Source organism: Hirundo rustica, chromosome 9, assembly GCF_015227805.2.
Source record: "Hirundo rustica isolate bHirRus1 chromosome 9, bHirRus1.pri.v3, whole genome shotgun sequence".
Taxonomy (NCBI): Eukaryota; Metazoa; Chordata; class Aves; order Passeriformes; family Hirundinidae; genus Hirundo; species Hirundo rustica.
Window position 1 is genome coordinate 28,307,302 of NC_053458.1, and position 15,098 is coordinate 28,322,399.

General features: G+C 44.2%; 2 protein-coding genes across 6 annotated transcripts in view; one reads left to right on the plus strand and one right to left on the minus strand.

Annotated features, from left to right (window-relative positions):
* The window catches only part of NTMT2 (N-terminal Xaa-Pro-Lys N-methyltransferase 2), a 30,915-nt gene extending 17,460 nt beyond the window's left edge, over positions 1-13,455 (minus strand). Inside the window, exon 1 of one of the 2 annotated variants that reach the window (XM_040072855.2) lies at positions 13,243-13,455. The gene's annotated coding sequence lies outside the window, so the exon portion shown is untranslated. The remainder of the gene's footprint in view (positions 1-13,242) is intronic. The other variant, XM_040072856.2, reaches the window with a different exon arrangement.
* Positions 13,456-13,629: 174 nt separating this feature from the next.
* The window catches only part of KIFAP3 (kinesin associated protein 3), a 66,505-nt gene continuing 65,036 nt past the window's right edge, over positions 13,630-15,098 (plus strand). For 2 of the 4 annotated variants that reach the window (XM_058421727.1, XM_058421728.1), the window contains exon 1: positions 13,675-13,753. In XM_058421727.1, coding sequence (XP_058277710.1) covers positions 13,722-13,753 — 32 coding nt within the window. In that variant the 5' untranslated portion in view covers positions 13,675-13,721. Of the gene's footprint in view, positions 13,754-15,098 lie in introns of all 4 variants that reach the window. The other 2 variants (XM_040073370.2, XM_040073369.2) reach the window with 2 other exon arrangements.

Below are 15,098 nucleotides of genomic sequence, written 5' to 3' on the forward strand. Positions count from 1 at the left end.
GCAGCACTGCAACCTCCTGGCAAATACCTGACACCAAGTTTTTAAGAACAGCAGAAAGGTGACCCAGCCTTCACCAAGGAAAATAAATCTTATTTGGAAAAATATACTTAATTTTCTTTCAAGCAGGATCCGTTCCCTCACGGAGAGTTCAGCTCACAACTGACATGTGGGAATTTGTCACGTGCCACAGTCTGGGGGCTTGAACAGCCACCTGGGATGGCAGTGGCCATATCCATAATGCAGATCTCCCTGCTTCATCCTGTCAGAGAGGTATGCTCCAGGGGGTGCCACAACAGCCAAAGGTAATCCTGGTTTCACTCAGCAAAGTGAGATCTCCTCTTACCAGACACCATAAACCCCATAAGAATTGTTGGGCACAGTGACACCCACACTTGTCTTTCCATGGTACAGTTCTCACCCAATACAAATGTGTCAGAAATAACAGTTCTGAGAAAAAACAGGGTTGGTTTTTCAGGGTGAATGTTGGCTATAACTCTTCGATAAATTAGGGGTGGGTTTGACTCACAGTAGTCCTACCCTACACAAAAAGTGACAATCTCCAGAAGGCTGCATAAACACAACTTCTGTCATTTTACCTGCATGTGATCAAATCCCTGTTGCAGCTCTGTAATCTATGAGTTGCTGTGGACACAGCCTTGGTCTTTGGATCCTAGCGCAGCTAAGCAAGTAAATCTCAAGAGCACTGAGCCTTTTAAAACACTTTCAAAGCACTTCCTACTGCTGTCAGAGCTTATCTCAAACAGATTTGTGCCTTAAACTGCATGATAGAGAGCGCATATATAGCAGGGTTGGGGTTTTTGGTTTGTTTGTTTGTTTGTTTGTTTGCACAAAGTGGGTGCTTTATTTTCTATTTATCAACAGCAGCATATTAATATTTTCTGCTAAGAACAACTCACAAGTAGTTCACACTGTCTCCTAAACTCACATGCTGAACAGGAGTAGTATCAGTCTACCCAGAAGCTGTGAATGATTCAAGCACTATTACACATCCCACATCTACATTAACAAGAAGTGTGGGCTTTGAGAATGGGCATGATGACACCCGTACTACCTGTGGTGTGACTGCTGAAATGTGAGCAAACCCACATCTCAACCTTAATTTCCTTTCCCAAATGGCCATTTCACTTTTTCTGAAGGTGAACCCAGCTACTCAGCCTTCTTCTTGGTAGTAGGGACTCTGGAGAATGCAGAGCTATGGATAAAGTGGAGTAAACTGAACTAAACTAAACTAAACTAACAGTCTACACATCCATAATGCCTGACCAGTCATTGGCTTGAACAGCTTTTGGTCTAAAATAAGAATGTGCTTGTATTTATGTGGGTAAGCAAATAGTTCCACTGTGTGACTTCCTCTTCCTTCCCATGAGATCAGGCAGTTCTGTGACAAGAGGTTTAGCAGAAGTTAAAATGAGGGATCAGCTGGATCAGCTTCTTGTTAAAACACCTGCGGCTCATCTCAGCCTAAGTAGCTAATTTGAAATAAGGTGTCAGTTGGCTTATAGTGAGTTGCTGCAAGATCCAAGGCGGATCTGCTTGTTGGAGCATCAGGATATTTAAAGAGAAGTTGGACTTGCTTTTAAATTAGTAGGTAACCACCTGTCCCTGCAGATTTGAGCTGTACACGCTACTTCTGAAACAGCTCAGCTGCACAGAAGAGAAAAATAAAAACATGTGCACAAGCTCCACATATCATATAGATCACAAAGGGTCAATGTTGCCTTTAAATGACTGTGTTCTGCTTACAAAACACCTGGTATGCAATCTAATTTCCACACAGACAAGCCACAGCGCCGCTGTAAGATTTCTCTTTATCTTAGAAAGGCCTCTGTAGTCATTCTTCTCCCTCACACTCATGCTTGGCATATGCTGTCAGGAATAGGTGTGGTCAAAGCAAGTAATTTTTGTTTTATCTTTGACAACAGGTTTTTAGGAGTTCCTGAGAGCCACAGGATGATGTCGACAGAAGAGGCATGGGCAGAGGGCACACATGCAGTTCTGAGGGCAGCGAGGAACAGCTGCAAGGTTGGATGGCAGCTGGTAACCTTTACAACTGCCTGCTGCCTGGATTGCTCTGGCTGCAGCTTCGATGGCTCATTCAGAGCAGCAGTGAGCGGCCCTGGCTGGCTGTCAGGCTGGGAAACAGCAATATGACAGTGGATGCACAAACTGTCTGACTTGCTGAGGTCCAGAACTCTTAGTCACAATCCTGAACGCCACTCATGGGTCCAATCAGACAGTTTTCAAAATTATTACTGTGGAAATAATTTAGTTTTGAGTTGACAGTGGAATTGACAAAAAAAAAAAAAAAAAAAAAAAAAAAAAAAAAAAAAAAAAAAAAAAAAAAAAATTAAAATTTCTTTGGGTTGATGAGAAACTGAAATACTGCCCTTTTCTTACACACACAAAAAATTCTGTGTCGGGCCAAACAAAATGCTTTGGTTTGTTTGCAGGGCTATTTCCCTTCTAATTTTTTGTTTGTGTATTTGTAATCAGGTTCAGGTAGATTTGGTTTCAGACTATCATTTACAAGTGCAAACAAGAATAATGTCTCCAGCAGACTGGTCAGTCTTGCAAAATCATTCTGTGGCAAGGAAATGCAGAGCAAAGCAAGTCCTTGGGCAAAGACCCAACCTTGGGAGGATTGGACTTCTCATGTCTCAGGAGAAACCCTTGCTTTGAACCACATTTCCAAAGCAGAATTCACTGCTTGTAGGTCAGGATGACTCACAGCCTTCAGGGCATATCCTGCACAATTCCCATGCGCTTTCATGGGTGCAGTCACAGCAGCAATCTGTTATCATTTATACAATTGGAATTTAGCAATCTGGAATTCCATCTAAAGCAACAAAACACGGCATCTGAGCCCTATGGATAAATATATTAAAATTAATGTAACTGAAATTGGCCAGAGCTCTATCCCTATGGAGGGAACACACACTGCTTTCCCTCAAATCCATCCAGCCCTGGTGCCAACACTAAATTACACTATAAAGGGAGTGAGTGAAGCCACTCTTGAGTAGGAGAGGCAGCTTGAAGATCGTGTCCCAAGCACAGTGAGAGTCCCAGCAGGACGCTGATTTGGAGATCCACAAACAGTATGCTAACACAAATAGCAATATTTGGGGAGGACTCCTGAACACTTTGGTCATGAGGATTTTATTTGGTTCTGGTTAGGGATGCTCAGTGGTGCTGAGGATGAAGGGAAGGAAGGGCAGGGCTCCTGATGGAACTGCAGCAGGGGCTGCTCTGTTGTTCTTGATAAGAAGCATGACAGCTGTGCCCACAACATCTGGTTCTCATTGAACCCTAGTGAGAGTTCCTTGCTGAGTCTCTTCCACCCCAGATGTGGTGGTTTAATTGATGGAGCCTGAGAAGGTTTTAGGTCCAGCGTGGAATGCCGCCTTTCACTGTGATATGTGACTCCAGATATGGTAAGGGCTGGGCTGCTCAGAGCCATCTTTTAAAAGCATTTCTTTTCAATATTGAGTTTTGAGTCTATTGCCCTCTGTTGGCTCAAGCGCAGGGTAAAGCTCCTTTTCGAGCAGAAAGCTAACAAAAATCTCCTTCTGGCTGAGTGGGGTTTGGAAAATGCAGGATCAGGTCTGCTGTAGCCTTGTGCATGTGAGTGTGCACAGCTCCTATGCCCCACAGCTCTGTTTAAGAATGCAGGCACAGCTCTAGCCAAGGAGGAAAGGGGCTCTGGAAACTGCCTGGCTCGGCCATTGAGGACTGCACATAATAAGAAGTTTTAAGGGGAGATCAGAGGGGATAGTGGTTTGGTGAGCAGGGGTAAAGAGGATATTTGCACACTCATGAAACTGCACAAAAAGCAATGCAGAAACCCCTCAGGGAGAACTGGGCAAGTGGGAGATAAGTTAGCCTTAATGTCTTTCAGCTCTGGCATGCAACTGCCAGAAATGTTTTGGTGAAAAGTCTCTCAAGGATTTATTTTCAATTCCAAAGCAAAAGAAAGATGGCAACCCACACCATCAAAGCTGCTTCTGCACACAACACTGCCAGAAAAAACATGCCTTTCCACTTCCTCTCAGCTGGATCCTTCCTACCTAGGGCATGAGACTGACCCATTGCTCAGACCACAGAGCTACTGCCCAGTTATCCTGTGTCTGACAGCCACTGGCAGCAGATTTAGGGAACAGCCTAAATCCATTAGGTAGGAAATGTGCTTTGGCTAGCTCTTAGCACTTCCACGCTGCTCCTGCACAGAGCCAGACCAGGTATTTTCCTGAACTCTTGGAAGGCCCAGGCATGAAGCCCCCTGCCCAGTGTGAGAAAACCAGGGCAGACGCTGGTGATGTGACATGGAAGTGGTGATGTCAGGAGGGGACAGGAATGTGTCAGGAATGTGAACATCCTGACAGTAGAGAAACTCCGCCCTGAGAAAGAAGAGAGTGCAACAGGTAACAACAGAGCTGTAGAAAGAAGTGCTGTGTGCAGACCATGGAACAAGAGACACCATTTAACCTTCTCAATCTGCACCTCTTTTTGCAGAGGCAGAGATGTAAAAACCCAGACTTTCAGATCTGCAGCTCTGTGGATCCCTCCCTGCTGTTGGCTCGGATGGCAAACATCAGACTTGGTTTCCCTGATCTGATACAGCAGCACATTTCACAGCAGTGGTGGTGAACATCGTTTCACTCAGAACTGTTAGAATTACACTGGAAAATATATTGTTCTGTGAGCCACAGAGCAACATGAGAGCTTCTTTTAGATGTGTGTCTTTCTACTTCCATCTGAAAAAAGCCCCATAGTTCCTCTCACTTGCCATCTGTTGGGAAAGATCCACCCTGGACAAGAAACTGCCTGTGCTGCAGCCAGTCTGGAGCTGCTCTGGGACAGCTTGGCCAGCAGCTCCCCTGTGCTGTCTGTCTGGAGAGTTTGCACGGAGGGACTGACCCCTCACTGCTGCCAAAGAGCTGAACTCTGCTTAACTCTCCCTCTGCACCGTCCTCAGCACAGGGGTCTCCCTCATCTACCTGGCAGCCAGAGCACACAAACCTCTAGAAACTTAATTAACTTGCAGACTCCGTGCACATCTTTCAGTGGTGACTGCCCTTGGCCAACATGTCACGAGGTTATTAAGAGGGAGGGAGAAGAAACCTGATGAATGCACGGATAGGTAAGGCAAGATAAAACTAATTTCCTCAGGAAGTCAAAGCAAAATGAGCTGAAAGGAAAAAAGAAAAGTTGACTGTAGAGAACAAATACGACAAGTGACCTTGAAAGACCTCTGGCACCTTTAGCTCCTGAGAGGGAACAGTCTGGCAGAAGTGAGTGTGTGTGTGTGTGTGTGTGTGTGTGTGTGTGTGAGAGAGCACAGCGGGGAGATGAGGGGGGTCAGGAGCTGTAAGCAGCATTTTTTGTGGATCAGTTAAAGTATCAGGAGTGTAATATCCCTTGCATTTCAGATACATTTCAGCCCCTGGGACATTGCTGGCTTGATCAGCCTTCATCCTTAACCTGTCTCTGAATTGTGTTGAGTTTCTCACTACCAGGAACTCACCAGTTAAATTCTATGCATGCCTTGAAACATTAAATTTACTGTTTCTGAAACACTAAGTGATAAATATCAAGGGGCAAGAAAAGTAGATTAAACTCAACTCCTGGACAGCATAAACACACAGGAAGATGGATTGCAGAGAAAAACACACCTCTTTGTGTGAAATACTGCTCTCACAGAGGAACGGCTCAAAATTTGCAAAACACACTCTTCTCAGAAGTGATGTAGAAGCCTCCATGATAAAGACTGGAAATTGTTAACTTTGCATTGATACTTTCTAGATAAACTCTCAGATTAGAACAATTCAAAAGCCAAATGTACGTGTGTTGTCTTTTGGAACCAAAAAATTATCAAGATGTGAAAGGTTTGAGATGGTTAAATGTTTCCTCCAGAGGCCGGGGATTAACAGTCTGGGCAAGTAGCAGAGGAGGGAAATTTAAAAAAAAAAAGTAAAATAAAAGAAGAAACTCTTAACTGACTTAACAAGGGAAACTTAAATCTTGTTTTTAAGAGGTTAGGTTGTACTAAAGCTTGAAAAATTAAATCCACAGCTGTCTCCAGAGGACTATATCTCACTGAGAAAGCTTCAAGTAAGTTTATCATGTATCCAACACCTAGACATTGGACCTCAGGGACCACTAGGATAATATTTCCTCTGGATTAGCAAGAAAGCTAGCAAGTGACATTTGTATGAGACTAACTTTTAGTTTAAGGGGTTTTCTTATAAAATGATAAATGAAGAATGAGCACACTGGGAAGGAAAGTTCTTGCAGTTTGTAAATCTAATACATCCCCGCTATTTGTTTAAAAATGTACTGTTATCTCCCAAATTAGTTTTATTTAGTGACATCAGTAATTTGATGTTTTTATGTCTGTCATCCTCCCAGTGAGGATCAATGTGTTCTTTACAAGCAGTATTTTTAATCTCATAATCCCCTTTATGAAAAATGCTTTTAATTTCAGAGACCACGAGCACTGGCACTGAGACAATACATACAAAAAAACCTCTAGAGCGAAACGATAGGAAACACAGGATGGATCTGGCACAATTACAGTGCTTTCCTTCTTCTGGGATTCTTCACTACTAGCCAATAAAGCCCAGGATATCTTGGAATGCTACTAATTAACTCACCTCACTATGCCTTGCCATGACAACTGATATGCCCCTGGGTTCCAGGGGAATCTCATGAAGCACATGAGATGCTCAGCTGGGTGAGCTAAGGACAGCTTTAATATGTTAACTCTGAAATCTGAAATGCAGTAGCAAATTGAGTTTTGTACAAAATAAGACTCAGACATCTATGCAAATGACAAAGTTGGAGGTTTATAGAACAAAGCACTTTTTAAAAATGTATTTCACACTTTCTGTGTCTATATAAAATATGCTGCTGTGAGGAACAGGCCGTGTGTCCCCACAGCAAAATGCCAGCAGTCTGTGGATGAGTTACAGTGATGTGGCATTGCCCTGTTCTGCCCACAAAGAACATCAGTGTCAGTTTTGTTTTCCAGCTCTATAGAAAATCCTCAGTTACACACCTATGTGCTGCTCTGTGCCTGCACAGAAGAACATCTAGGAGGTGGAGTGAAGAAAAAGCATACAGAGCAAAATTAAATGGGGAAAGTGAAATAAGGGGAATGGCTTAAACAGCTTACAGATGGTAACTAAAGTAGTTGAAAGCTGAAGGATTGTTTTTTCAACACACAGCTCAACAGCACTGTAAAACCTCCATTATTGTAACCCAGAAGCTCCTGAGATCCAGTAATTTCCAGAGCTGAATCCTGGGCTCTGATATTTTCTTACTCATGGGCCAGCCAGACCAGTCCCTGTTTTATTTCCCTTCCCCCAGTGCTTTCCAGGCTCCTGGAAAGCACAGCTGAGAGGGCGAAGGAATATTCCTCACCCCATCTTCCTTTCCAGCTCTCAGGTCTTTTGTTGCCACCCCACATCATCATCATCCTCCTCTGACAGCCTCTTCCAGGTGCCCCAAACGCTCTCCTGCTCTTCCCTCACCAAGGAGGGCAAAGGGGAAAGTGCACTAAATCGAACCCAAGTTCAGCCTCTGCTTGGTTCCTTCCACGATGGAAATAAAACAAATTAGCATCAGGACAGACCCTGGGAAAGGATTTACTCTACACTCACCCACATTCTCTTTCTTAAACTCTTGATATAAAGACTGGTAATAATGGGGAAGCATCAACTCATAAATCCTAAGGTAAGTCATTCCATGTGTTAAGTGCTATCCCACTAAAATGTTATGCTTTATTTCAGGTCTGAATTCATCCAGCTTGAATGCCTCTCCTTGTACTTCCACTCTGCTACACTCCTTATGTGCTCTGGCTAAAATTAGGTGGAAACAAATACAAAAATACTGCTATCTGTAAAAGTAGAAGAGTTTTCCCTGATATGAAGAGCAATGCAGGTGTTTCCACGATAGTTTAAAAACTTAACAAAAAGGTTTTGGCTGTAAAGTGTTGTGCAAAATCTTCACTTTTTAAAGGAAATAGCCAGTGTCTGAAGTATTTAGAATTAACATTGAAAATTTGATATTTCCCTCTTGAATCCATTTGAAATTAGTTAAGTCAAAGGTCACCAGAGCAACACCACTTCAGCTGAGGTACTCATTCCTTGCTCTCCCTTTGCCTTTTTTGGACAAAAACTGAAAAAAAAGCAATTATTGTTGTGCAAAGTAGAAACAATTTGATGATCACATGCAGAATCCTTTTCTTTTGAAGGGAAGGAATTCCTGATTTATGATGAAATATAGACTTGTTCAAGTGTAAAAGAGACCCCTCCTTGAAAACACTTTAGCTAGTGCTTAACTTTATTACTGTGGCAAAATTAAGCATGTGCTTGAGTGGTTGCAGAGTCAGAACCATAAAATGTCACAGCCTTTATAGCTATGGGTCTGCTTTCTGCCTGCTGCATCTAATAAACATTAAGAGGTGAAATTCTGTCCCCACTGGGGTCAGTGGTAAACTCTCATTGATTTCAGCAGAACTAGGATTTTGCACAAGAAATCCCCCTCGTTGTCATTAGGGGTCATGAGATGACACAAACAGAGGCCATCTGTTCCCTCTTGTATGGACACTTCTAAATTTAATCTTTTCAGGCTGTTTGCCAGAAAATGAGGAGAAATGGAATATGCAAATCCTAGTGCAGCTCAAATACTCAACATCCACATCCAGAACATACTGGCAGGTAGGTGTGGCACTTTGGGATGTGCTTTAGTGGTGGATTTGGCAGTGTTAGGTTTATTCCTGGGCTCGATCTTAAAAGTCTGTCCAACCCACATGATTCCAAGATTCTATAACAATATACAGCCTGCTGTTCTGTGTTCCTCCCAGCAAAATTCCCTCTTGAAGTCCTGGTCTCGAGTCAGGCACTGGAAGTCCATGTAGATGGTTGCCTTACCACAGCCCCAGCTCCAGAAGGAGCTACAAGGCCATCAAAGGAGAACAATCCCATGGAAGGCAGCAATTCTGATTTCCACAGGCCAAAGGAGAAAACAGCACGCTCTGCTCTACAGTGAACTCAGTGGAGAGATCTGCTTCTTTTCACGTCTTTAGATGTTTCCTTTTAACACCTGAAACAATGGAAACCTACAGGCAATTTTCTTCCCTGGTTTGAATGAGTTGCAAACTGATGCATTTACTTAGCTCAGCGTTTGATTAAATATATTATAGATACAAAACAATCTTGTTTTCGTTTTTGTGTAGTCTCATGTTCAAGAATAACAAAGGCACCCAGGATTTGCCAGCACAACCAAGTGTCACACTGAAAACGCCCTTCTCTTGCACGGATGTCCCTGTCACTGCTGATCAAAAAGGCATTCAAGAATCACCTTGATCTGCGCCCCAAGATTAATTCCACCCAGAAGAGTTAAGCCAGAGTTTCCCTTTGCGTATCAGATTTTGCTTTGCCTCGTCTCACTTCCTCCTCCCAGTATAAACTTTTAAGCTCAGGGTTTATTACCTCCATTCCTCAATCCCTCACTGTGTGAGAGCACATCAGAACAACATCATCTCCATCCCCCACTGAGCTGCACAGTCTAATCACCTAACGTGTTTCTCTGGAAGTCATCCTTTGAGAGTGCTCCACTTTGTTTTAGCTAAAAAAGAGTCTTGAGGAGTTTTATGCACAGTTCATTTTACAAGGTCTCGGCCCCATATTCATGATTTTTCCCTACAAAACCACTGAATTCTCTTTTTCCTGAGTGCAAGATGCAATCTTCGAGGGATAGATTACAAATTTCAGGGTTGCTTTGGTTTTTCAACTCCACAAGACACAAGAGATTAGTCTATTTCATTTTTACAATTCCATTTGCTACAGAAAAACAGTGTTGGTTATTTTGGTTGAATTTTTTTTCACAGTGATGTAAAAGAAACCAGTCCCAATGCATTTTCAACGTGCAGTCTTGTCATATACCAAAGGTTCATTGGAGACAATGGAAACACCTTTTGCACTTAAAAATCACTGCCTGTATCAGTAATTTTCAGTCCTAAGAGAACAAAAAGGAAGAAATAAAATCATGTTTACGATGAGACAATGTGGTGGGCATTGGTCCAATGTCATTGAGTGTATTCTGTTCATCTGGTTAATAACATGACTGCAGCTTGACCAAAAAATATAATTTTGGGGTCTTTTTTCTTCATAAAAATGTTGTTAATTACTCCATCTGTGCTTATTCTACCATATATATATACATATACACATACATACATATACTATATGACAACACTCCACAGTTGTCTTTCCCCTTCTTACCCACCTGCTTCACTCCTTTTGCCCAACTTCTCGTGAAACTTTCTCCCCCATTCTCTTCCTATTCTGATTTTCCCTGCAGCTCCCATGCTTTCATACCCTCCTTTATATTCCCTCACTACAAAAAAAATCTCTTCTTCAAGCTGACTCCAGAACAATATTTCTTACAACTGTTCTGTGAAAAAAAAACCCAGACTACCCCAAAATCGCCCAAACAAAAGAACAAAGTAGAAACACAAAAATCTTGTACATTCCAGCTTCTGCTTGCAACTTGACCACCCTTCTGCATCAAACACCACCCTCTCTTTCCTCCTCCTCATGTATACTTCTACCATGCAGGTGAGGGGATCTCCACAGCCCCATCCCATAAATCTCATCACACCATAAGGAAAGGGATGTAAGGAATTGTGCAAAGCAACATCAGAAGCTCAAGGCAAGACAGTGGAACAAAACCTCAGGCAGCGCGTGCTCTACAATTTAATTTTAGAAGAATCTACCATGCAACACATGGGTTTTGGTGTTTATGCCATGTGGTTTTTCTAAACCCAGCATCAAGGGGTTGTCATTGACCAACAGAATTGTCTCATCTTGGCAGTGCTGATGGCTCAATATCTACAAAGCCGAGATATTTCACTTGGATTCTTTCAGGCTCTGCTGTCTCTTCAGGTCCTGACAAACAGCCAATTTTAGCCCAAGCATCATGGTACACTTAACTGGAATAAATGTTCTTTTACTCATATTTTTTAGTTCTCACATTGGTCTGTATCATTCTCATCTTGTAATCTTTGGCCTATTTTCCATAGGTGTCTAAAACTAGACTCCATTCACAGGCATATGTGACCAGATAAATAAGATAAATTCATGGTGAAATAAATGGATACTGTCAGGTACTCAGTGCTCAGCAAATATCAGACTATTTATATGGCATCAGAGTTTAATGTTTGGCTTATGCTTATCTGGAGAGCTGCTGAAATCACTGGAGAATTATCATCCTGATTAGGTAGCTGTATGTTTTTTTCTTTATGATGATATTACTGTGATAAAAATAGAATAAGCCTGGTAACAAAGGTGTTATGTTCTAGCAAAGTTTTGTAAATTCATTGCACTAAGGTAGCACTTCATATTTCACAGGGTACTTTCCTTTTTCCATTTTCTGTTAAAACAAAGGCAGGCACTGTGTGGATTCGACAAAATATTTTATTCTGCTCAGTTACAGATCATAAAGGTACAAAAATTCTCAGTCTTTATTGGGATCAGTAGACATGAAGTATATATACTTAATATTTTGCCACAATAATAAAACAAAAGCTTTGTTGTCTATTATTTATTTCTATATTACCCCTAAGATTCTGGGTAGACAGAATTTTCAATTTTTCAGAATTATGGGGCAGTAAAGAGAACCCCAGGAAACTACAGCCCAATAAGATCCTTTCTGAGACCTGTTGGATATGATTGATGCTTTTTGCTTGTTCTTTAGAGCAGCTTGGAGACAAGATAAAACGACAGAGGATTCAGGTGCTGGTTGAATGTGTAATTTTTCCAACATGATTTTGGATTTGCAGCCACTTTGCCTGAGTCTGGAGCTACAGCAGTGACATCCCCATGCTCTCTGTGTGTCAGTAGTTGATCCAAAAGAAAGATTATGTTTCAAAACACCAAGGCTGCACTAAGGCTGGGCTTAGCCAAGAGCTGGTGCTGAGGACCAGTGGCCAGCTCAGGTGGCCATAAAGGGGCAGGGCACCACAACCTCTTCAATCTTTCTCTAACTACTGTACACAGGACCTGGAGCATCTCTTGATGAGGAGAGACTGCGGGATCTGGGACAGTTTAGAGTGGAGAAGAAAGGGGATCTCATCTGTTATAAATAAGTTCTATTTGAATAATCTATGTTTTAGTTACTTAATTGTTAAGTAATTTCATTAAGATTGTTAATGCTAGTTCTGTATAAAGAATTTGCCTTATTCCTGTTTTAATATTGATTTATCACCTTATTTACTTGTTTGTTAATTAAGAATTCACCTTATTACCTGTATCTCTGCTCCCATTCGCCGGATAGTGTCTGAATATGCAAATAAAAAGAACCCTGGAATTCTGGGAACAACTCAAGAACAAGAGACTCTAAAAAGCAGAGAACCAAAGTAAAATCCAGGACTGAAGTCGCACTTTAGACTAGTGCAAAAGGTACGGGGGTCCGCCGAAGCAGCTCTATTTAGTCGCCGTGAGCTGAGAAGGAGTCCCCCATCGCTGGATGACCCCTGATCAGCAAAGCGAAACGGACTCCCCGGCAAGGGGAAAAGCCCGTGAGGGGGGGTGGGAGTCCCCAGCTTTGCTGTGAAGCGAAGCTGTGTGTACCTCCTCCTCCGCATTGCCAAGAGAGCAAGCAAGCTCTCCCCCAAGGCCAAGCTTGATAATAAAGCAACATACAAAAAGAGCAAGTCTCTGACTCTCTCTTTTTTTTCCAAAACATCATCAATCCATAGAAATGTCTCAAGAGCAGATGCCAAGATGGCGCCAGATCGTTTTCACCGGTGCCCAGTGGCACGATGAGGTGTGCAACAGCCATGAACTGAAACACAAGTTCCTCAACATGAAGAAATTCTCTGCACTGAGCGTGATGGAGGAAGATGTCCAGGAAGGTTGTGGATTCTCCCTCTCTGGAGACATCCCAAACCCACCTGGATGCATCCCTGTGTCACCTGCCTTGGTGACCGTGCCTCGGCAGAGGGTTTGGCCAGGATGATCTCCAGAGGCCCCTTCCAGCCCCAGCCGTGCTGTGATTCTGTGAACATCAAGTGCCTGAAGTACCTCTCACCAAAACCAACCTGCTGATTAATTGAAAAAACATTTCCTAATTTGTCAGGAGGTGGCAGTGATGCATATCAATTTCAAAATAATAAGCATTAAATAAATACAGAAGACTAAGTAAAGGGTACCAACCCACCTGCCTTTACTGTCGCGAGGTCAGGTCATTTTTCACTCTCAGCCAACCGCAGCTGATCACATCGACGCCCAGAAACGCAGCGTCCCAAGTTCAGAAAACTTAACTTTTGTGTACATATTTAGGGGGGAAAAACCCCACGGCTTCTTTTCCCGATCCGTCGCAAGCGACCGTGTTCCATCCTGCGAGGGGCAGCGCCTCCCCCGCTCCTGCAGGGGGCGCTAAGGGGGGAGGGAAAGGCGGGGGCGGGAGGGGGCGAGCGCGGCGCGCGTGCGCGGGGGAGCGGCGGCGCGTGCTCAGGGCGCGCGCGCGTGCGCGGGGCGGGGCAGGGCGGGGCGGGGCTCGCGCTCTCCCTGGTAACGAGCACCGCGCGCGCGGGGCCGCGCCCTGCCCGGGCCGCCGCCCCCCCCCCCCATCCCCTCACGGCCCCTCACGGCCCCTCACCGCCACCCCCCGGCCTCTCACCGCCCCTCACCGCCACCATGCAGAGCGAGGACGCCCGATACCTCAAGAGGTAACCGGGGAGGATGGGCACGACGCTCGGTGGTTCGTGCTGAGGATGAACCGGGGGATGGGGTGGAGGGGGGTTGTGGCGGATGAGGCGCGGCAGCTTGTCCCGAGGGATGGAGTGTGTTAGGTTATGGGGTGGGAGACACAGGCGTTGTGGGGTGTTTGCAGAGGGGTTGTGATTGGAGGAATCTAGGGGAGCTGAGGGTGTGGTGGGTTGGAGACAAGAATGGGCTGTGGGGCTGAGGTGTCGCTGGTTGTAGTGAGGACTGGCTTGGGGATGGATGGGAGATTATAGTTGGGGAGGTGACAGTGGAGAGTGTTTTGAGAGGGATGATGATGAGGTGGGTGGAAGTATTGCGAGTGGAGGGTGGCTGTTTTGGAAGCTGACTGGAGGTTGTGGTGTGGTGGGTAAGATGAGTGAGGGGTTTGGGAAGGGGAGATAGATTTGTTTTGGCAGTCCCCCCTCAGCCTGCCCCAGTCTGTTGGGCAGAAGATTTGGATGAGGACTGGGAGAGTTAGAGATGAGTGAAGGTTACAAAGGCAGGGTAGGCAGAAAGATGGGGTGGGTGCTGCTGGGGTGAAGGTTTGGAGGGGTGCTCTGCTCTGAGGTTGGCTGTGGTGGCATTTTATGGTGCGTTTGGGAGGAGGCACTGAAGTGACAGCAGGTCGAGAGGAGAATAGGTGCTATTAGGAGATGAGTGCAGAGGATCGTTGTGTATTAAGTGCTGGGATGGGGCAGGTAGCTGCTTTGGGGATCAGGGCTGGGATAAGAGACAGTAAGGCCAGGTTCAGGCAGAAGCTGGGAGTCTGATTCAGAGCTGTCAAGAGTATGGCAAGGCAGATTGGGCAGGACAAGTGATGTGAATGGAAGAGGTAACTGTGGTGTATAAAGTGTATGATCTGGGTTTGATGTGCAAACATGATAAATGAATGGTGCCTTTTATCTGTCTGTTTGGCAGTGAGACCAGTCAGCCTAGAGAATAGGGCCTGTGTTGGCAGCTGTTGGATCTTTGTCAGTTTTTTCAGAGCAAAAGTGAATCATTCCCAAAAGATGCCAGATCATCTAGGCCTCTGTTCAGATGTCATATGTGGACAGTGTCACTTTCTCCTATCATGCTGGTGATTTTATCCATCACGTCATGAATCCGAAGGAGTTCCTGCTCTTGTTTTTAACTTCCTGTCCACTTATTAGTATTTGCAGAATTTCCTGTTTAGACTGTCTAGACTTTGCTTTTTCTCCACTTATAAGCCACATATTAAGACACATAGCTGGAAACAGTGCAGGGAAAAAAAACAACACCTTGATAATCTCTGAACATCAGTTCTGTCATAGCCATGCCACGATGGAT